General features: G+C 46.1%; 1 protein-coding gene across 4 annotated transcripts in view; it reads right to left on the bottom strand.

The window, feature by feature from the left end:
* The window catches only part of cep135 (centrosomal protein 135), a 213324-nt gene that overhangs the window by 171726 nt on the left and 18730 nt on the right, over positions 1–22868 (bottom strand). For all 4 annotated transcript variants that reach the window (XM_068035035.1, XM_068035028.1, XM_068035029.1 and 1 more), the window contains exon 4: positions 7320–7487. In XM_068035035.1, the coding sequence (XP_067891136.1) occupies positions 7320–7487 (168 nt within the window). The remainder of the gene's footprint in view (positions 1–7319; positions 7488–22868) is intronic.

The raw sequence follows: 22868 nt of genomic DNA on the forward strand, positions 1-22868 counted from the left end.
TTCTGATCCATATATGTATATCTACAATGTTCTACACTGTAATTAACCAGGAGTTACAGAGCAGATCTGACAGTTCATTGGTACCATCGGTATCACAAGAAGGGATTTCATCAAGTCAGTATCAAAGCTCTGCAGTGACAAAAATAGCAAAAGGTAGTCACATACCAGTGATTCAGTGGGTAATTTCTATTGTGGTAGGGTACAAACTTTCCAAACAAAGACAGTCTCAGGCTGCTCATGAGTGTGCAATTGAACGGATATTGGGCCACTACTATTGGCCTCAGGATCCACATGCCACAGAAGAAGCTGTCCATGGTTCCAACTCTTATCCAGTGATCCACTACTGGAAAGGTGTGCACATGAAGGTATGCATGTATGTATGGATTTACATGACAGATATCAGGCTTGGGTGTGATGCCCCCATGGTAATATAGCTTATCGAGATGCACATATTGGTAATTGGGTGAAATATTAAAAGCTGCATCACCACTTTCAGGAGAGGGGTGCAAAATAAATTGCTAACTTTTGCAGGAAAGTTTGATTTTTCCTGATAACCTCCTATTGCACATTAGGCAGAATCTTATGGTTATTATCCAGCATCAACATGAATATTATAACCACCGCGCCAGCTGGCTCACCATTTACCATCCTGGTAGTCACATGATACAACAATAATGGAGTTTTTGACAAACACTCACAATCAATCTTGAATAATTAGTTAATATTCAGACATGAAGCGGGGAAACTCCCTGTAGTGGAAAGCTTTGGAAACGATAGGTAGAATTTTCCCAACTTAGACTCTGACCAAATGGTGGGACCATTTGCACATTGGGAACTTGAATGGTGAAGGCACAGGCTTTGATGAGGTTCTTTAACTGAGCCACGGCATTAGCATCCCACCTCCTTGGTCCTTGGCCAATCTGGGAGGGTGGGTGGAGCCTTGTGCTGGATCTGTCAAAGGAAAGATTTCTAATTAAAGAGACCCCAACATGGGTTACTATGGCTGCGGCAACCACAGGAATGGAGAGGATCCTGTGAAGGCTGCTTCCCCAGGTCTCTCACTCTTACCTGGAGGTCCAACTGCAGGATCTGAGGACTACAGTGAGGTGAACTCTCCTAAGCACAAGAGGAAGAGAACAGCCTCTCCAACCAAGCAGTCATGGATGGAAATGACTCAGGTAGTCAGCAGCATGAGTGTGGTCCCTCCAACCTGGAGACAGTGCACAGAGGATCCAGGTTCTCAGGAGGACATGACAGGTGAGTGGCATAACACTTTCAGGTGCCAAGCCCCACACTCTGACTTACCCCTGCACAGCACTCCTCATGACAGCACACCTTTCGCTCCAGACATCTCCTCACATCCCCATCTGAGTAGCCAACACACCTTCACCCTATTGCCCCCTTGCACACGTCTCACAGTCACCCTCCACAATCCACCCTCCTCTCCACACAATCCATTATGAACACTCACACCTCTTTTCCTTCTCTCCTTGCAGAAAAGAGCACACAATCTTGGCACAGGCAAAGACTCAGAGTGGGGGTATTTGGGTGACCCTCCATGACAAGCAACTCATCAGTCAATGGCAATGCATGCCACCTGGTCCACTGAGAAGGGGGTCTTATTCCAGGAGGCTGCAGATGTCAGTGCCGACCTGCCATGAGAGCCTGAGCCTCCTCAGGCACTGATTCTCAGACATATTCAGAGAGCTGAGCCTCTGCCTGTAAGCTCTGTTGTGGGTCTTGCCTCCTTCCTCTGTGTCCATCCCCTCTGCCCTGTGGAGAGGCATGAGATTGAGAAGAGGGCAGCTGGTGCTGCTGTTGTTCTGGCTCCTGCTGGTGGTGTTGTTGGTGTTGTTGTTGCTTTTCCTCTTGTCCCTCATCAGAGGTGCAAAGTGGAGCTGCATAAGCTGCTCCCATGCTGTGGTGAAGGTTAGCAGGAGGGAAGTGCAGCTGAAGGTGAGTGAAGTGCCAGACAGGTGAAGTGCCTTTCAAGAAGTTGGCTTTCACCTGTCAAGCAGTGATAGCACTCTTTCAGAGAAGTATGATGAAAGGCAGTCTCTCATCTGGCCATCGCTGGAGCTCTTCAGTTTTACCAATCAAAGGCTTCCCAGCTTGTCAGTATCACAGAAGAAGTCTTCCCTGCTGTGCACTTGTCTCAGTGACTCTGGCAAGTTGCTGACAGGTCAGGAAACAGGTGCGCTGGCTGTTAAATGAGCCATTTGTTTATTTTAATTATTCACCCAACAGCACCCTTGCTTGCCTTCGAGCCTACCCCGGTGAAACTCAAAAAAGGGCAGGATGATGTCAGGATCCACTCCCGACATCATTTTTAGGGGATTTAATCCCGCAAATGCATCCAGACCTGCCTCTTTGGCCCAGGAAAATTCCACCCCATAGGTCCAAAAGTTACCTGTTCCTCTCAGGAACGACACTTGCACCATATGTCAAGTTTCAAATTACTCATATACTGTATCCCAAAATATTCTTGGGCAACAAATCCATTCAGTAATGATGGGGTAGTGCTTTATCGGAAGATACGTGCAACACAATTTAATAAATTTACCCGTTAAAGGTTCTTTAAGAATTCTTTATTTATTCCAATACTTGTCTCACTTCCTACTGTTGAGATACAAATTCTAATGGAAGTTTTTTTTGAAGCCTAACTTATTTTTAGATCCTCACAAATTTAGATTGGCAAAAAGTTGTAGATATATTCTAAACTTCATTTATTAACAAAAGACAAGGACTGCAGCAATTCAAGAAGGCTGCTGACCACCATCTTCTCAAGTGCAATTAGGGATGGGCATAAATGCTAGCCTAGCCAGCGACACCCACATGCCATGAACGAATAAAAAAATTATTTTCCAACCACAAGGCAGAAGCACCGAGATTTTTTTTATTCATTCATTGGATGTGGGCATTGCTGGCTAGGCCAGCATTTATTGCCCATCCTTCATTGCCCTTGAGGTGGTGGTGGTGAGCTGCCTTCTTGAACTGCTGCAGTCCATGTGGGGTAGATACACCTACAGTGCTGTTAGGAAGGGAGTTCCAGGATTCTGACCCAACGACAGTGAAGCAACGTCGATACAGTTCCAAGTCAGGATATGTGCGGTGTGGAGGGGAACTTGCAGGTGGTGATGTTCCCATGCATCTGCTGCCCTTGTCGTTCTAGGTGGTAGAGCTCGTGGGTTTGGAAGGTGCTGTCTAAGGAGCATTAGTGCGTTGATGCAGTGCATCTTGTCGATGGTACACGCTGCTGTCACTCTGCATCGGTGGTGAAGGTGGTGGATGGGTGCCAATCAAGCAGACTGTTTTGTCCTGATGATGCTGAGCTTTCTGAGTGTCATTGGAGCTGCACCCATCCAGGCAAGTGACAGTATTCCATCAGACTCCTGACTTATACCTTGTAGTTGGTGGACAGGCTTTGGGGAATCAGGCCGTAAGTTACTCGCCGCAGGATTCTGAACCTCTGACCTGCTCTTGGAGTCACGGTATTTATGTGGCAACTCCAGTTCAGTTTCTGGTTAATGGTAACCCCCAGGATGTTGATAGTGGGGGATTCAGCGATTGTAATGCCACTGAATGCCAAGGGAGAAGGTTAGATTCCCTCTTGTTGGAGATGGCACAAATGTTACTTGCCATTTATTAGTCTAAATCAAGATGCTGTCCAGCTTTTGCTGCATTTTTACACAGACTGCTTCAATATCTGAGGAATCGCGAATGGTGCTGAACATTATGCAATCATCAGTGAACATCCCCTCTTCTGACCTTATGATAGAAGGCAGCAGGTGAAGATGGTTGGGCCTAGGACACTATCCTGAGGAACTCCTGAAGTGATGTCCTGGAGCTCAGATGATTGACCTCCAACAACCACAACCATCTTCATTTGCGCTAGGTATGACTCCAACCAGCAGAAAGTTTTCCCCAATTCCCATTGACTCCAGTTTTGCTCGAGTTCCTTGATGCCAAACTCAGTCAAATGCTGCCTTGATGTCAAGGGCAGTCACTCTCACTTCATCTCTTGAGTTCAGCTCTTTTGTCCATGTTTGAACCAAGGCTGTAATGAGGTCAGGAGCTGAGTGGCCCTGCTGGAACCCAAACTGAGCGTCTGTGAGCAGGTTATTGCTAAGCAAGTGCCGCTTGACAGCACTGGCGACAACATCTTCCTTCACTTTACTGAATATTGAGAGTAGACTGATGAGGCGATAATTGGCCGGGTTGGACTTGTTCTGCTTTTTGTGTACAAGACAAATCTGGGCCATTTTTCACATTGTCGGGTAGATGACAGTGTTGTAGCTGTATTGGAACAACTTGGCCAGAGCCTGGCAAGTTCTGGAGCACAAGTCTTCCGTACTATTGCCGGAATGTTGTCAGGGCCCATAGCCTTTGCGGATCCAGTACCTTCATTCGTTTCTTGATATCACGTATGTCAGTGTCTGAAGTTCTGTTAATGGATGATAAATACCTGGTAGTTCAAGATAATAGGGTGAACAGGTGTTGGGTGTTAATTAGTTAAATGTATTCAAGTGTGCATATGTAAAGTGCCAGCCAGCACTGGCTGGTGGTGTTGTTTGGAGAGCAGCAGTAAGCTCTGTGACAAGCAATAAACAATCTCCACCAATGCATCCTAGTCTCAGAGTCTTCTTCACAAACAGGCTTGGCGATTTCTCTAGAGTGAATTGAATTGGCTGAAGACAGGCACCTGTGATGCTAGGGACTTCAGGAGGAGGCTGAGATGGATCATCAACTTGGGACTTCTGGCTGAAGATTGTTGCAAATGCTTCAGCCTTATCTTTTGCACTGATGTGCTGGGCTTTCCCATCATTGAGGATGGGGAATTTGTAGAGCCACCTTCTCCAGTTAAGTTGTCCTAACTTCTCCAATCTATCTTAATAACTGAAATTCCTCATCCCTGGAACCATTCTCATGAACCTTTTCTGTACTCTCTCCAACTCCCTCACGTCTTTCCTAAAGTGCGGCGCCCAGAACTGGATGCAATGCTCCAGCTGAGGCTGAACTAGTGTCTTATACAAGTTCAACATAACTTCGTAGCTCTTGTACGCTACACTCTTATTAATAAAGCCCAGGATACTGTATGCTTTATTAACTGCTCTCTGAACCTATCCTGCCACCTTCAATGACTTATGCACATATACACCCAGATCCCTCTGCTCCTGCAACCCTTTTAGAATTGTACCCTTTTTTTATATTGTCTCTCCATGTTCTTCCCACCAAAATGAATCACTTCACATTTCTCTGCATTGAACTTCATTGGCCACTTGTCCAACCATTCCGCCAACTTGTCTATGTCCTTTTGCAGTTCTACACTATCCTCCTCACAGTTCACATTGCTTCCAAGCTCTGTATCATCCATAAACTTTGAAATTGTGCCCTGTACACCAAGGTCTAAGTCATTAATATATATCAAGAAAAGCAAGGGTCCCAACACTGACCGCTGGGGAACTCCAGAACAAACCATCCTCCAGCCTGAAAAACATCCATTAACCATTACTCTTTGTTTCCTGTCACTCAGCCAATTCCATATCCATGTTGCTACCATCCCTTTTATTTGCTCACAAGTCTGTTGTTTGCACTGTATCAAATGCTTTTTGAAAGTCCATGTACACCACATCAACTGCAGTGCCCTCATCAACACTCTGTAACCTTCTCAAAAAACTTCAGCAAGTTAGTTAAACATGATTAGAGTCATAAAGTCATAGAGTCATACAGCACTGAAACAGGCCCTTCGGCCCACCGAGTCTGTGCCGACCAACAACCACCCATTTTATACTAATCCTACATTAACCCCATATTCCCTACCACATCCCCACTTTCCCTCAATTCTCCTACCACCTACCTACACTCTTTGGCTGTGGGAGGAAACCAGAGCACCCGACGGAAACCCACGCAGTCACAGGGAGAACTTGCAAACACCGCACAGGAAGTACCCAGAACCGAACCCGGGTCGCTGGAGCTATGAGGCTGCGGTGCTAACCACTGTGCCGTCCTGATTCTCCCTTAAGAAATCTATGCTGGCTTTAATTAACCTGCATCTGTCTATGTGACTATTAATTTTGTCCTGAATCTACCACCGAAGTTAAACTGACTGGCCTGCAGTTGCTGGGCTTATCTTTACATCCTTTTTTGAACAAGGGTGTAACGTTTGCAATTCTCCAGTCCTCTGGCACCACCCCTGAGTCTACGAAGACTGAAAAATTATGGCCAGTGCCTCCGCGATTTCCACCCTCACTTCCCTCAGTATCCTTGGATGCATCCCATCTGGTCTTGATGCTTTATTCATTTTATGTACAGACAGCCTATCTAATAGGTCCACCTTATCAATTTTAAACCCTCTAGTGTCTGAATTGCCTCCTCATTCTTCATTGCCTGGGTTGCATCTTCTTCCTTGGTAAAGACAGATGCAAAGTATTCATTTAATACCTCAGCTATGCCCTCTGTCTCCATGCATAAATCCCCTTGGTGGTCCCTAATTGGCCCCACTCCTCCTTTTACCACCTTTTCACTATTTATATATCTATAGAAAACGTTGGGATTCCCTTCAATGTTAATGCTCTCTCTGTTTCTCTTATTTGCTTTTTCACTTCCCCTCTGGCCCTTCTATATTCAACCTGGTTCTCAATAGTATTTTCTACACAATATAGCTCAATTAAAACTATGAAAATATTTTCAAAGTAGTTAATTTACAAGATATTTTTACTTTCTTCATATCTATTTTTTGTACACGAAAACTCAAAACACTCCAATACGCTAAAACGACTAAGATTTTGAAATGATATTCAATTGCAAGTGATTTCCACTCTCACCAACACCTCCTCCTGCCCCCACTCCACGCCAAGACAGTTGGCACTGAATTGTTTCCTATACAGTTCTGAAGTACTGCCTTCCATTAACGAGAATGAAGCTGACCTGTGTCTGATAACAGATATTACTGAAGCAATGGAGGACGGAAGCACAGATCCAAAGTGATAGGTCTATTGAGACTACAGAATTGGTATCTAATTGTAGAGAACATAGATATTTAACATTTTAGATGAGGGAGCATTTTCACTTTCTTTCCTCTGCACATGCAAGAACTTGTATGATGATAATAACAGCCATGTAACAGAATCTAGAATAGATTTCAAATTATATATCACTGTTTTTCTCGCCATAATTCTAATTCAATACAGAGTAATATGGTATATTCTATCACTGCCCAACAGCACATCAGTGTTTCCCAAATTATAGCAACATACCTACATTCATATTTTCTTTGAAGGAACTGGAAAAAAAATCAGATCGAAAAGTAGTAATCTTACCTGGAGTTTGTACCACCGCTTGCAGGTTTTTCTCTTGTAATTGCTGGATCTTTTCAGTCTTTGCTTTACTTTCCTTCTCTAGAGATCGCACTTTGTGCACATACTGGTTATTTAAGAACTTCAAATCTGCAGTGTCATGTTCCAGTTTTCTAATGGTGAATTTTAAATCTTTGGGTTAAAAAAAAAATTGAAACAAAATCACACCTCATAACACAGCAGCCAGTTAAATAAGTCAAAATAAAAGCAAGAAAATCAATGGAGCAATAGGCTGACAATTTGCAATATTAACAGGAAATCCTGCCAGCAGCACTGTTTCTTTTTGGTATGACAAATCATTAAACAAAGTTTGAGATGGGAAAGAAAAGATGAAAAGTCGCACACCTGGCCAGGGTGATGACCTAGATACCATTCCAGTCTTAGTCGAATAAAGCACAAACAGTGATGGCCTCTACTGCAACTGGCCAGGAAGTAGCAGAGGATTTCACACAGAAACGTGCCCTCCGAAGAAGGACGTGGCATGGTCCAGAGGAGGTGGCAGTAACCTTACTTCCAAAAATAGCTCAGGTCTCAAACACCTAATTTGTATGGGTGCATAATGGAAGGAGTACTAAACTGGCAGAAATAAGGAAAAATACAGTGTTCAAATTTCTTTTGGCCTTGATAAGCTGATGCTGCTTTCCCAATCCCTTATAATTACACAGCAACATAAGAACCAGAGTAGACCATATAGCCCCTCGAGTCTGTTCTGTCGCCATTCATTGAGATCATGGCTGATCTGGAACTGAACTCCATCTACCCACCTTTGCCCCATATCCCTGAATATCTTTGGTTAACAAAAATCTATCAATCTCAGTTTTAAAATTAACAACTGATACAGCATTAATTGCTGTTGGAAGAGAGAATTCCAAACTTCCACAATCCTTTGCTTGTAGAAATGTTTCATAATTTCACTCCTGAAAGGTCTGCCTCTGATTTTGAGACTATGCGACCAGCCCTAGACTCCCTGACCAACAGAAATAGCTTCTCCCTATCTACCCTAACTGTTCCCCTTAATAATTTGAAAACATCAATCAAATCATCCATTAACCATCTAAATTCCAGGTGATACAACCCAGGTTTGTGTAATCTCTCCTCATAATTTAATCCTTGGAGTCCAGGCATCACTACATTGCAAAAGTGAGCAAGACAGAAATAAAGCAGCAAAGGTCCAGACTGATGGATCTCCACTCAATTTTCCAACTGGTAATGTTCATTTTACATGCATAAACTGGAATTCTATACAGTGGTATTTGAAATGGACATCACAATAAATTTTAACATTCATTTACACTTGAAAATATTTACACTAATTTGATGTTAATATTTTGTAAGAATGCCTTATAATTTAAATGGTCAAGGTATCCCAGCATTCTTTCCCTCAGCATTTTTAGTGTTACTGAAAATGTGGAGGAAAGGGTAATTTTAACCTTGTCTCTATGTCTGAATAATAGGTAGTTTGAAAAATCAACGGTAGAGAATGATACACACCCTAGTCAAGGAAAGGATCATACCCCGGTAAGAGAATAGTTGCCACAACACCATATACAGCAGTAAAAGTTAAAGATTTGACTGAGGACTTATGCTATTGTCACGGAACTGTTTCTTTTTTATCTTCTCAGATTAAAAACAGTGAACTGAATTCGCTGGCCACTGCCAAGACCCCGTGATATTAATCGCGGGGGCTCATTTCCATAGAGGCCGCGCGCCGTTCCCTCCAAATTACATGGGGAGAGGCAAGACATTCGCTGCTGCAAATTACATGGGGAAAGGCGAGACATTCAGCGCAGCGAGAGTTTTTGACAGTTGTGCAGCAGGTGCTGGGGCCCTATTTTTAGCACTCCAGCACCTGCTTCCCGACAGCTGTCAAATCTAACCTGACTGCTGAAGAGTGGGGCTGCTGTCAATCTGGCAGCAAAGCAGAAAGTGCTGCAGAAATCCCCTCAGCACTTTCCGCTTTGCCGCCACATACTTAGCCTGCTGAGTCCCAGTGTCCTGTAAAGTTGCGATCCTCTTCTCCCACTCTAGTGTAACATTCCTTCTTGTAGGCATGCTGCACCTGGGTGAATAATCGTAAATCTGCACATTCCAGGGTATGAGGCTTAAATAGACCATAAAATGTATTAGAGGTTTACACAAAACACACTGACACAAATGGGAATGCACTTGTGTCACAACAATGTAAATACATCTTTCACTAAATGTTCCTCACCAAGATGCGTGTCCTTTTCTCTGTGCGAATGATGTGTGCCAGCATGTAGCGCCAATGTCACATCCCTTTGCACTGTTGGCCCTTCAGGAGAGCCAATGTATGCAATAACATCATTGCCATACCACCATTACTCATGAGTGTCTCCACGGATGCAGTGACATGGACATTGGCTTAGTCAGCTGCTGCCTCTAATGGCTTACACAGGGATGCTGCAGATGTGGACTGGTGCACAGCAGGCGGGCGAGGGTGATGTGTGGCTTGCAGAACTCATTTTGGTACCTATGGAGCATACAGCCTTTGTCTGATAAGTCACTTCCATACATCCCTAGCTCACTGCTAACCCTACGTGCAGAGCCTAAGTGCCATCTGCCCTCCCATGTGTCTTTCATGCTGCAGGTCCTCAGTGTCCTCATAGTCCGAGGAGGAATCCTGTTGACGTCTCTCCTCATCATGCCAGGCCTGGCCCCTATTGGGTACGTAGTTGTGCAGAGCAGCAAAGAAAGGAGCTGGCCTTTTCGGCCTGTAGTACAGGGCATCACCCTATCCATACAGGCATTGGAGGTGCTCTTTCAGCATGCCGATCTCCTGTTCAATGGTGGCTCATGTAGCTCAGTGGCTGGCATTGTATCTCTCCTCTGCAGCAGGGGTGGGGTCTCTCATTGGTGTCGGGAGCCATGTCTGCAAAGGATAGCCCTTATCTCCAAGAAGCCACCCTTCCATCTGAGCCAGTTCAGTGAGCAGGAGTGGCAGCTGGGACTGGCGCAAGAACCAGGTGTCATGGCAGCTGCCTGAGAAGCGGTCACATTCGCAGCAAGCATCTGCGGTGATCACATATTAGCTTCACCTAGATTGAAAGGGCTCCTTTAATGGTGACGTTTGCAGCTGGTAGCCTGGCTGGAGGCCTGATGGCCACATGAGTGCAGTCTATGAACATTACAACCTATGGTTCTCCGGCAATGGCGCCAGAACCAATGGCCCTCTGGGCCTGGCTGAGAGAGTCTGCCCTGAAGCGGACATACTCACTGGCCCTCTGGTGCAGGGCATTGGTGACCTCCCTGATGCAGCGGTGCACTGCTGACTGTGTGAACCCACAAAGGTTTCAGCTGGGCCCCTAAAAAGGTACAGAGGCATCAGACTTGAAAACTGCTACCACTATGAGGAGCAAAGGCATGGGTTGTTCACCAGAGCCCATGGGCTGCAGGTCGTCCTTGAGCAGGGCACAGAGACGTGTCATCACCCTGTCTACATGCGCAATCACCTCTGACACTGGTGCTCTGACATCTGAAGGCATGTCATGTGGGGCCTGTAGATGCACAGCAACTGTAATGGCAAGCTCCCCTTGGGGGCTGCGGCTCATGACCGGGGGCCTCTACGTGGATCGCACCTGCCTGTTGATATTGCCTCTGGCGCATACCGATCCTCACGAGCAGAGGATCACACAATGTAGGATGAGCCATACCTATTTCCATGTGATCAATAAAGTTGAACCCTGCATGTATTCGAAGGTTCCAAACAGGGCAGGGACTTGTGTTGACAGGTACATCGGCTACTTTCCTGGATCAACTATGTGGCGTGCCATGGCATTGCCCATCCTGGCCAACACGCAGAGTGCACAGTATGACCACATCAAGATCCTACCAGCTGATGCCCCCACCATCCATACAACTTTAATGCTCCTGTCCTTTCTGGCACCCTCCTGATACACAGGGTGCCTAGTGTGCCATTGCTCCCTCACAATCACAGAGCATACACTGTTAACAGAGGGATGGTACACAGAACCTCCCAATATGCCAGCAGAGCTTTCCCACCAGTAATCCCAGACCCCCTCCCTTTAAGAATGTAGAATGATACCCCTGTAATGCCCCCCCTCCCTCCTCTCTTCAAGAATGCAGAGTGAGACCCCTGTAATGCCCCCTCCCTCCTCCCTTCCAGTATGCAGAGTGAGACCCCTGTAATGCCCTCCTCCCTCTAGTTATGCAGAATGAGTCCCCTGAAAAGAAATTCACCTTCTGCCTCTGTGGACCCACCGGCTTTTCCAATTGTGAACGGGACGGCACGTGACGACCGCCCATTCATCGAAAAATCAGGAAGTGTCAATGGAGAGCACTGGAGTGCCGACTTGGGGCTGCATTAGAGTGCTAAAGTAGGAGTTTTGTGACTGAGGGAGTTCGGTGAGGAGAGAGCGAGGAGCTCCTTTCATTTCCTACCTGTCCTCAAAGTGCGTGAGGGGAGCAGAGAGTTTCCAAAGAGCACAGCTGACTGGTGAGTATGTCCTGGTGGGTATTTTTCAAACTGGATTGAATTGTAAGTCATTGTTTTAGCAAGACTTAGTTGATTTATTTTTTTTATTATAACAGTCTTCTAAAGTTTTAAATTTAAAGGGTTTAGTCATGGCAGGAGAGCTTAAAGCCGTGGTGTGCTCCTCTTGCTGCATGTGGGAATCCGGGAACAATTCCACACCCTGGGACCAGCAGGTGTGCAGGAAGTGTGTCCAGCTGCAGCTCCTGGAAGCTCGGGTTTCAGAGCTGGAACGGCGGCTGGAAACACTGTGGAGCATCCGCAAGTCTGAGAGCATCGTGGATAGCACATTTAGAGAGGTTGTCACACCGCAGCTGAAGGGACTTGAGGAAGGAAGGGAATGGGTGACCACCAGGCAGTCCAAGAGAAACAGGCAGGTAGTTCAGGAGTCCCCTGGGGTCCTGCTTGAAAATCGGTAAAGCTTCTGGCACCACAATCAGCCTGTCTGCACAGGAAGGGGGAAAGAGAGGAACAGCAATAGTAATAGGGAATTCTATAGTCAGGGGAACAGATAGGCGTTACTGTGGCCATCAACGTGACTCCAGGATGGTGTGTTGCCTCCCTGGCGCCAGGCTCCGGGATGTCACTGAATGGCTGCAGGGCATCCTGAAGGGGGAGGTGATAAGGCAGAGGTCATGGTACATGTTGGTACCAATGACATAGGTAGAAAGAGGGATGAGGTCTTGCATCAAGAATTCAAGGAGTTAGGCAGTAAACTAAAAAGCAGGACCTCTCGGGTTGTAATCTCTGGATTACTCCCAGTGCCACGTGCTAGCGAGTATAGAAATAGGAGACTAGCACAGATGAATGTGTGGCTTAAGAGTTGGTCCAGGAGGGAGGGTTTTAGATTCCTGGAACACTGGGACCGTTTCTGGGGAAGGTGGGACCTGTACAAGCGGGACGGTCTACATCTGAACCAGAGGGGGACTAACATCCTTGCTGGTGGGTTTGCTAGTGCTGTTGGAAAGAGTTTAAACTAATTTAGCAGGGGGAGGGGACACAGACTCCAAGCAGAATAGGGACACAGCTAAACACAGGAAAGCAAACAAGTGGGCGGCACAGTGGCGCAGTGGTATGGGCGGCACAGTGGTTAGCACCGCAGCCTCACAGCTCCAGCGACCTAGGTTCAGTTCTGGGTACTGCCTGTGTGGAGTTTGCAAGTTCTCCCTGTGTCTGCGTGGGTTTCCGCCGGGTGCTCCGGTTTCCTCCCACATCCAAAAGACTTGCAGGTTGATAGGTAAATTTGCCATTGTAAATTGCCCCTAGTGTAGGTAGGTGATAGGAGAATGGTGGGGATGTGGTAGAGAATATGGGATTACTGTAGGATTAGTATAAATGGGTGGTTGTTGGTCGGCACAGACTCAGTGGGCCGAAGGGCCTGTTTCAGTGCTGTATCGCTAAATAAATAAAAAGTCAGAGGGAATACAGCGGAAGTAAGTTTCAAGGGAGTAAGACGAGGATGGATGGCCTCTACTTTAATGCAAGGAGTATTGCAGGTAAAACGGATGAGTTAAGGGCAAGGATTGACAAGTGGAATTGTGATATAGTCGCCATCACGGAGACATGGTTGAGGGAGGGGCAGGATTGGCAGCTCAATATCCCGGGATAGAGAATCTTCAGGCGAGACAGAGGAGGGGGTAAAAGAGGAGGGGGCATTGCAATATTAGTTAAGGGGTCAGTTACTGCAGTAAGGAGAGATGATATCTTGGAGGGGGCATCAAATGAAGCTTTATGGGTAGAGTTTAGGAATAAAAAAGGGACAGCCACATTGCTGGGTGTTTATTATAGACCCCCACATAGTCAGCGGGAAATTGAGGAGCAAATATGTGCGCAATTTGCAGAGGTGTGTAAAAATAATAATAGGGTAATTATATTAGGTGATTTCAACTTTCCCAACATTAGAACGAAGAACAAAGAGCAGTACAGCACGGGAACAGGCCATTCGGCCCTCCAAGCCTGCGCTGAAAATTGGGATAGTCATCGTGTTAAGGGCTTAGATGGAGTGGAGCTCTTAAAATGTATACAGAAGAACTTTTTAGCTCAGTGTGTAGAGGATCCAACAAGGGAGGGTGCAGTGCTGGACCTAATTCTGGGGAATGAAGCCGGACAGGTGGTTGAAGTGTTGGTGGGGAAGCATTTTGGTGATAGCGACCACAACATGGTACAATTTAAGTTTGTTATGGAGAAAGAAATAGACAAGTTGCAAGAAAAGGTTTTGGATTGGGGGAGAGCGAATTTTTGTAAAATAAGGCAGGATCTGGCCAAGGTAGACCGGAAAGAGTTACTTGTCGGGAAATCTACAGAAGAGCAGTGGGGGGTATTCAAAAAGGAAATGGGGAGGGTACAGGCCCAGCATGTTCCCTCTAGGGTAATAGGAGCAACAAGCCCAGAGAACCATGGATGACCAGAAACATTCAGGGTACGATGAGAAGGAAAAGAGAGGCTTTTAGCAAATACAAGGAGAGCAAATCAACGGAAGCATTAGTGGAGTACAGAAAGTGTAGGATGGAGCTTAAGAAAGCAATTAGGAGAGCAAAGCAGGGATATGAGAAAGCTCTGGCTGGTAAAAGTAGGGAAAATCCCAAGATACTCTATAAGTATATCAATGGAAAAAGGATAACCAGGGAAAGAGTAGGACCCATTCGAGACCAAGGGGGAAATTTGTGGGTGGAGCCAGAGGACATTGGTCGGGTGTTGAACGAATACTTCACATCTGTCTTCACCTAAGAGAATGAGGATGTAGATATGGAACTTAGAGACAGAGACTGTGAGGTTCTTGAGCAAATTGTCTGAGGGAGGTTTTGGCAGGCTTAAAAGTGGACAAATCTCCAGGTCTGGACGATTTGTGTCCCAAGATGCTGTGGGAGGAGAGGGTGGAGATTGCAGGGGCTCTGACCTAAATTTTTAATTCCTCTCTGGCCGCAGGGGATGTGCCAGAGGACTGGAGAACAGCTAATGTGGTCCCACTATTTAAGAAAGGCTGTCGAGATCAGCCAGGGAACTACAGACCAGTGAGTCTCACGTCAGTGGTAGGGAAACTATTGGAGAACATTCTGAAGGAGAGAATCTATCTCCACTTGGAGAGGCAGAATTTGATGAGGAATAGTCAGCATGGCTTTGTCACGGGGAGGTCATGCCTAACAAATTTGATTGAATTTTTTGAGCATGTGACCAGGTGTGTAGATGAGGGTAGTGCAATTGATGCAGTTTACATGGATTTCAGCAAAGCCTTTGACAAGGTCCCACATGGGAGACTTATCAAGATAGCAAATGCACATGGGATACAGGGTAACTTGATAAGGTGGATTCAAAATTGGCCTAGCTGTAGGAGACAGAAAGTAATGACAGACAGCTGTTTTAGTGACTGGAAGCCAGTGTCCAGTGGCGTACCACAGGGATCTGTGCTGGGTCCCCTATTGTTTGTCATTTATATAAACGACATAGATGACTATGTGGGGGGGTAGGATCAGTAAGTTCGCGGATGACACAAAGATTGGCCGAGTGGTTAACAGTGAGGTTGAGTGTCTTGGGTTACAGGAAGATATAGATGGGATGGTCAAATGGGCAGAAAAGTGGCAGATGGAATTTAACGCTGAAAAGTGTGAGGTGATACACGTTGGAAGGAGTAATGTGACACGGAAGTATTCAATGAATGGCCTGACACTGGGAAGTTCCGAGGAACAAAGGGACCTTGGCATGTTTGTCCATAGATCTCTGAAGGCAGAAGGACAGGTTAATAGGGTGGTGAAAAAGGCATATGGGACACTTGCCTTTATCAATCGAGGCATAGATTACAAAAGCAGGGAGGTCATGTTGGAGTTGTATAGCACTTTGGTAAGGCCACAGCTGCAGTACTGTGTGCAATTCTGGTCGCCACATTATAGGAAGGATGTGATTGCACTGGAGGGGGTGCAGAGGCGATTCACCAGGATGGTGGCTGGGATGGAACATTTAAGCTATGAAGAGAGTTTGGATAGGCTTGGGTTGTTTTCGCTGGAGCAGAGAAGACTGAGGGGTGACCTGATCGAGGTGTACAAGATTATGAGGGGCATGGACAGGGGGGATAGGGAGCAACTGTTCTCCTTAGTTGGAGGGTCAGTTACGAGGGGACACAAGTTTAAGGTGAGGGGCAGGAGGTTTAAGGGGGATTTGAGGAAAATCTTTTTTACCCAGAGGGTGGTGACGGTCTGGAATGCACTGCCTGGGAGGGTAGTAGAGGCAGGCTGCCTCACATCCTTTAAAAAGTACCTGGATGAGCACTTGGCACGTCATAACATTCAAGGCTATGGGCCTAGTGCTGGCAAATGGGATTAGGTAGACAGGTCAGGTGCCTTTAATGCGTTGGTGCAGACTCGATGGGCTGAAGGGCCTCTTCTGCACTGCATTATTCTGTGATTCTGTGAGAGACGGCAGGCTGCAAAATCAGCAAAGGTAAGTATTGTTTACCATATGCTAATTGGGGGTCGCACCAAGGTCCCACTGCCGCCGGTAATATGCGGTGGGCCCTTCTTGACGTCACAGGTTGAGGTGGGCCTCTCCCGCAGCATATTACCGGCCTCCGTGCTGCGACCCGCAGCGTCAAGGGGCCAGTAAAATTCAGTGTGTGCCTTTAAGAATCTGTTTGAAAACAGTGTGCCTTTAAGACTGAGCACAGTGTGCCAGCTGCACCTGTCCCGAGACCACTGCAGGAGAGGTCACATGGTATAATGTTTTGATTTGATTGTGTGTAAAAACTGGCAAATGCCAGTCGGAACCAGCCACCAGCGAAGCGTACTTACTGAAGGAAAGAGCTGTCTATTTCTTTCAGCAGAAATTCTACAATGAGCAAACAGGCCAAGTTAATTATCGAAGGATAAAAAAACCCTTTGAAGAGACCATGTGTATTGCTGGAGTAAAGTTTCGACTGAGAGACTGTCGGTTTTTAAAATCCAAGTGAACCCACTGGTACCCTCCTTGTTTAAAGAACTGTTTGATGCCTGCTGCAGCTGAATTGCTCTGAATGCCAATCAAGAACAGACAGTTACATCAAACCCATGTGAAGACTTTGAGATGCATTTGATTATTTTTACACGAGGATACCTGACCCTTTCTTTCATTCATTCATGGGATGTGGGCGTCGCTGGCCAGGCCAGCATTTATTGCCCATCCCTAATTGCCCTTGAGAAGGTGGTGGTGAGCTGCCTTCTTGAACCGTTGCAGTCCATGGGAGGTAGGAACATCCAGTGCTGTTCGGAAGGGAGTTCCAGGTGTTTGACCCAACGACAGTGAAGGAACAGTGATACAGTTCCATGTCAGGATGGTGTGTAACCTGGAAGAGAAGCTGCAGGTGGTAGTGTTCCCATGCATTTGCTGCCCTTGTCCTTCTAGTTGGTAGAGGTCGCGGGTTTGGAAAGTGCTATCTAAGGAACCTTGGTGAGTTGCTGCAGTCCATCTTGTAGAAGGTACACACTGCTGCCACTGTGCGTTGGTGGTGGAGGGAATGAATGTTTTTGTATGAGGTGACAATCAAGTGGGCTGCTTTGTCCTGGATGGTGTCAAGCTTCTTAAATGTTGTTGGAGCTGCACCCATCCAGGCAAGTGGAGAGTATTCCATCGCACTATTGACTTGTGCCTTGTAGATGGTGGACTGACTTTGGGGACTCAGGAGATGAGTTACTTGCCGCTGGATTCCTAGCCTCTGACCTGCTCTTGTAGCCACGGTATTTATATGGCTACTCCAGTTCAGTTTCTGGTTAATGGTAACCCTTAGGATATTGATAGTGGGAGATTCAGCGATCATAATGCCATTGAATGTCATGGGGAGGTGGTTAGATTTTCTCTTGTTGGAGATGATCATTGCCTGGCACTTGTGTGGCGCGAATGTTACTTGCCACTTATCAGCCCAAACCTGGATATTGTCCAGGTCTTGCTGCATTTCTACACGGACTGCTTCAGTATCTGAGGAGTCACCAATGGTGCTGAACATTGTGCAATCATCAGCGAACATCCCCACTTCTGACCTTATGATTGAAGGAAGGTCATTGATGAAGCAGCTGAAGATGGTTGAGCCCAGGACACTACCCTGAGGAACTCCTGCAGTGATATCCTGGAGCTGAGATGATTGACCTCCAACAACCACAACCATCTTCCTTTGCGCTAGGTATGACTCCAACCAGTGGAGAATTTTCCCCGATTCCCATTGACTTCAGTTTTGCTAGAGCTTTTTAATGCCATACTCGGTCAAATTTTGCCCTGATGTCAAGGGCAGTCACTCTCACCTGAGCTCGAGTTCAGCTCTTTTGTCCACATTTGAACCAAGGTTGTAATGAGGTCAGGAGCCGAGTCGCCCTGGCAGAACCCAAACTGAGCGTCACTGAGCAAGTTATTGCTAAGCAAGTGCCGCTTGACAGCACTGTCGATGACACCTTCCATCACTTTACTGATGATTGAGAGTGGACTGATGGGGCGGTAAATGGCCGGGTTGGACTTGTCCTTGCCTTTTGTGTACAGGACATAACTGGGCAATTTCCACATTGCCGGGTAGTTGCCAGTTTTGTAGCTGTAGTGGAACAGCTTGGCTAGGGGCGCAGCAAGTTCTGGACCAGAGGTCTTCAGTACCATTGCCGGAATATTGTCATGGTCCATAGCCTTTGCAGTATGCAGTGCCTTCAGTCTTTTCTTGATATCACGCGGAGTGAATTGAATTGGCTGAAGTCTGGCATCTGTGATGCTGGGAACTTCAGGAGGGAGCCGAGATGGATCATCAACCTGGCACTTCTGGCTGAAGATTGTTGCAAATGCTTCAGCCTTGTCTTTCGCACTGATGTGCTGGGCTCCCCCATCGTACAGGATGAGGATATTTGTGGAGCCACCTCCACCACCCATCAGGAACGTAACCCACAAAGACTTACTTATTTATTTATTCTGAAGAAACAACTAACTTTTTTTTAAAAACACTACTTTTAAAACCGGTTAACTGTTAGTTTTGAAAGTATGTGTGTGAATCGGGGAGTTAAGTTAAAATAATAAGTTATAAGGTCTTTAGACATAGGTTTATCTTAATAGTGTTTAAGATATAGTTTTTTTAATAAATAATTAATTTGTTGTCTAAAGATACCTGGTTTGGTCTGTTTTATTCTGGGGATTACTAGAGTGTTTAATTTGTCTCTTTTTCTGGTTGGGTGGGAAAACTTTAATAACATGCTGTGACGTGTGAAGTGATGGGACTAAACTGACACTGCATTGCTCCCACCTCGGTCATTATAATAATCAAAGCTTGTTGAACAGAGTGAAAGACTAAAAGCATTAGAAGCAAGGTTAGCACATGAAAACGTAGCCTCAGAAAATGTGTAAATATGTATTAAGCTGTACGTAGACTCAGTCCAGCGTTGTATGATAGTTTAAGAAAACAACCGGTTTCCATCTGCCCCAAGGCAAGAGCACTCACAGGATGGTCAGGAGCCACATAGCTGCCCAGATGGCCTTGAGCATTGAAGCTGGGCACTCCAGGTCTTAAGAAACAACAAGCATCTTCTGGGGGTGGAACATGCCCTTGAGCTAGTTGGAGATTGGGAACCAGGCTATATTATTTGCATGCCACCTTGTTATTTAATATATTGTAAAACCACGATAACACAATCTATTAAAGCACGTTATAAACACCACTTGTCATAAATCATGAGCAGAGTTATTGTTAGGGAACTAACAACCCTTTGTAAACATGGGAAAATCTGCTAACATACTTAAACTGTGGTAAGTATACATTTTAGGCAATATAGCACACTACTGTAGAATTGGGATACATGGCTCAAAACCCCACAATACTTAAATTCACTAATCCTCAGTGGGCAAGTTCTTGTTGATACTCCCGTAGATATGAAATGGTGTCATAGAGAAGTACACATTCACACCATCTCAGCCTCCTAGCTAGGTAGGCAGTAGAGATGGTACAACTTACATTTATACAGCACTTAAATGCACATTGTAAATATAACTACAAGAAATCCCCCAGCGAGTTAACATCCTCAGCACTGAAAGCCGCCAGAAGCACCACGCAAAGAACAGCCAGGAGCTGTGCAAATGACTAGTGGCAACACCTATGCAGTCGTATTCAGCTGGCCTCCAACACCGGAAACATCAGAGGAATGTACGATGCCATTAAGAGAGCTTTTGGGCCAACCATCAAGAAGCTCGTCCCCCTCAAGTCTAAATCAGGGGAAATGATCACTGACCAATGCAAGCACTACCTAGAATTGTATTCCAGGGAAAATGTTGTCACTGATACCACCCTCAATGCAGCCCAGTCTCTGCCAGTCATGGATGAGTTGGACGAAAAGCCAACAAAATCGGAACTCAGTAATGCCATCAATTCTCTAGCCAGTGGAAAAGCCCCTGGAAAGGACGACATTACCCCTGAAATAATCAAGAGTGCCAAGCCTGCTATACTCTCAGCACTCCATGAACAGCTTTGCCTGTGCTGGGATGAGGGAGCAGTACCACAGGACATGCTTGATGCCAATATCATCACCCTCTATAAGAATAAGGGACCACGGTGACTGCAACAACTACCGTGGAATCTCCCTGCTCAGCATAGTGGGGAAAGCCTTTGCTCAAGTCGTTTTAAGCAGATTCCAGAAGCTGGCTGAGCGTGTCTACCCTGAGGCACAGTGCGGCTTTCGAGCAGAGAGATCCACCATTGGCATGCTGTTCTCGCTTCGCCAGTTACAGGAGAAATGCTGTAAACAACAGATGCCCCTCTACGTTGCTTTCATAGATCTCACCAAAGCCTTTGACCTCGTCAGCAGACGTGGTCTCTTCAGACTACTGGCAAAGATCGGATGTCCACCAAAGCTACTAAGTATCATCACCTCATTTCGTGACAATATGAAAGGCACAATTCAGCATAACGGTGCCTCATCAGAGCCCTTTCCTATCCTGAGTGACTTGAAACAGGGCTGTGTTCTCGCAGCTACACTGTTTGGGATCTTCTTCTCACTGCTGCTCTCACTTGCGTTTAAGTCTTCAGAGGAAGGAATTCTCCTCCACACAAGATCGGATGGCAGGTTGTTCAACCTTGCCCATCATACAGCGAAGACCAAAGTACGGAAAGTCCTCATTAGGGAACTTCTCTTTGCTGACGATGCTGCATTAACATCCCACTTGGAAGTGCATCTACAGAGACTCATCGACAGGACTGCGGCTGCCTGCAACGAATTTGGCCTAACCATCAGCCTCAAGAAAACGAACATCATGGGACAGGACGTCAGAAATGCTCCACCCATCAATATTGGTGACCACGCTCTGCAAGTGGTTCAAGAGTTCACCTACCTAGGCTCAACTATCACCAGCAGCCTGTCTATCGATGCAGAAATCAACAAGCGCATGGGAAAGGCTCTGCTGCTATGTCCAGACTGGCCAAGAGGGTGTGGGAAAATGGCGCACTGACACGGAACACAAAAGTCTGAGTGTTTCAAGCCTGTGTCCTCAGTACCTTGCTCTACGGCAGCGAGGCCTGGACAACGTACGTCAGCCAAGAGTGATGTCTCAAAACATTCCATCTTCGCTGTCTCCGGAGAATCCTTGGCATCGGGTGGCAGGACCGTATCTCCAACACAGAAGTCCTTGAGACGGCCAACATCCCCAGCATATACACACTACTGAGCCAGCGGCGCTTGAGATGGCTTGGTCATGTGAGCCGAATGGAAAACGGCAGGATCCCCAAGGACACATTGTACAGCGAGCTCGTCACTAGTATTAGACCCACCGGCCATCCATGTCTCCATTTTAAAGACGTCTGCAAATGCGACATGAAGTCCTGCGACATTGACCACAAGTTGTGGGAGTCAGTTGCCAGAGATCGCCAGAGCTAGCAGACAGCTATAAAAGCGGGGCTAAAGAGAGACAAGTCGGAGACAATTAACAGTTGGCAGGAAAAGAGACAGAAGTGTAAGGAGAGAGCCAACTGTGTAACAGCCCTGACAACCAATTTTATCTGCAGCGCCTGTGGAAGAGTCTGTCACTCTAGAATTGGCCTTTATAGCCACTCCAGGCGCTGCTCCACAAACCACAGACCACCTCAAGGCGCTTACCCATTGTCTCTCGAGACAAGGAAGCCAAAGAGAAAAAATATATTACCTGTAATGTCAAGTGTACTGATGTACCTCATGTACTATAGTGAAAGAAACGGATCTGTATTGCACTTTATGTGGTCAAATTTCAAATGTTAAGTAGAGTAGTTTTACAAATTTTAATGAATTTTTTTGGAAAGAAAAGCACTTCACTGTCATGAAACTTCCCAAGATGTTTCACAGGCTGAGGTCAGATCAAAGCAGAAGTAAAGGCAGAGTTAGGGAACACAATATTCAAAGAGGGAGATGTTAAAGAGGCTTTTGAAAGTGTGAAAAGATGTATCATGAAGGGAGTTTTGGAAGGAAAAAGACAGTATACTTTTACGCTTTGTCACCTCCAGGCTCAACAAATGCAATATTCTCTTGGCAAGCCTCCCATCCTCCAAAGACCAGCAAATCTAAATCTCTCATTATCTGTATTTTATCCTGCACCAAATTCCACTCGCAATGAGCTCTATCCTTGCTTAACCACATAGACATCCAGTCTCCCAACACCTCCAATCTAAAACTCCCATCCTTGTGTTTAAATATCTTCATCACATCCCATCTCTATAAACTCCTCCAGCCCTACAACCCCTCCCCTCCCCACCCCCCCCACTCTCAGTTCCTCCAACTATGGCCACTTGGATATCCCTTCTCCATTAACTAGACTCAATTATTGGTAGCTGTTGCCTTCAGATGTCAAGGCCCTAAGCTCTTAACTTTCCCCACATAAATTAGTTTGAAAGTACTATCAGGTCCTGCTCTTCATCTGTTCATTATTCCAGGATTATCCTGGAACGCAAAGATAACCCCAGGCATCTTTCCTCCTCCACAAACTATCTTCTTAAACCCCGCTCCCATGTTTCCTCCACCCTCACCTTCAACAAATGCAAGAAACTCATGGACTTCTGTCAC

This window comes from Heterodontus francisci, chromosome 1 (genome assembly GCF_036365525.1).
Source record: "Heterodontus francisci isolate sHetFra1 chromosome 1, sHetFra1.hap1, whole genome shotgun sequence".
Taxonomy (NCBI): domain Eukaryota; kingdom Metazoa; phylum Chordata; class Chondrichthyes; order Heterodontiformes; family Heterodontidae; genus Heterodontus; species Heterodontus francisci.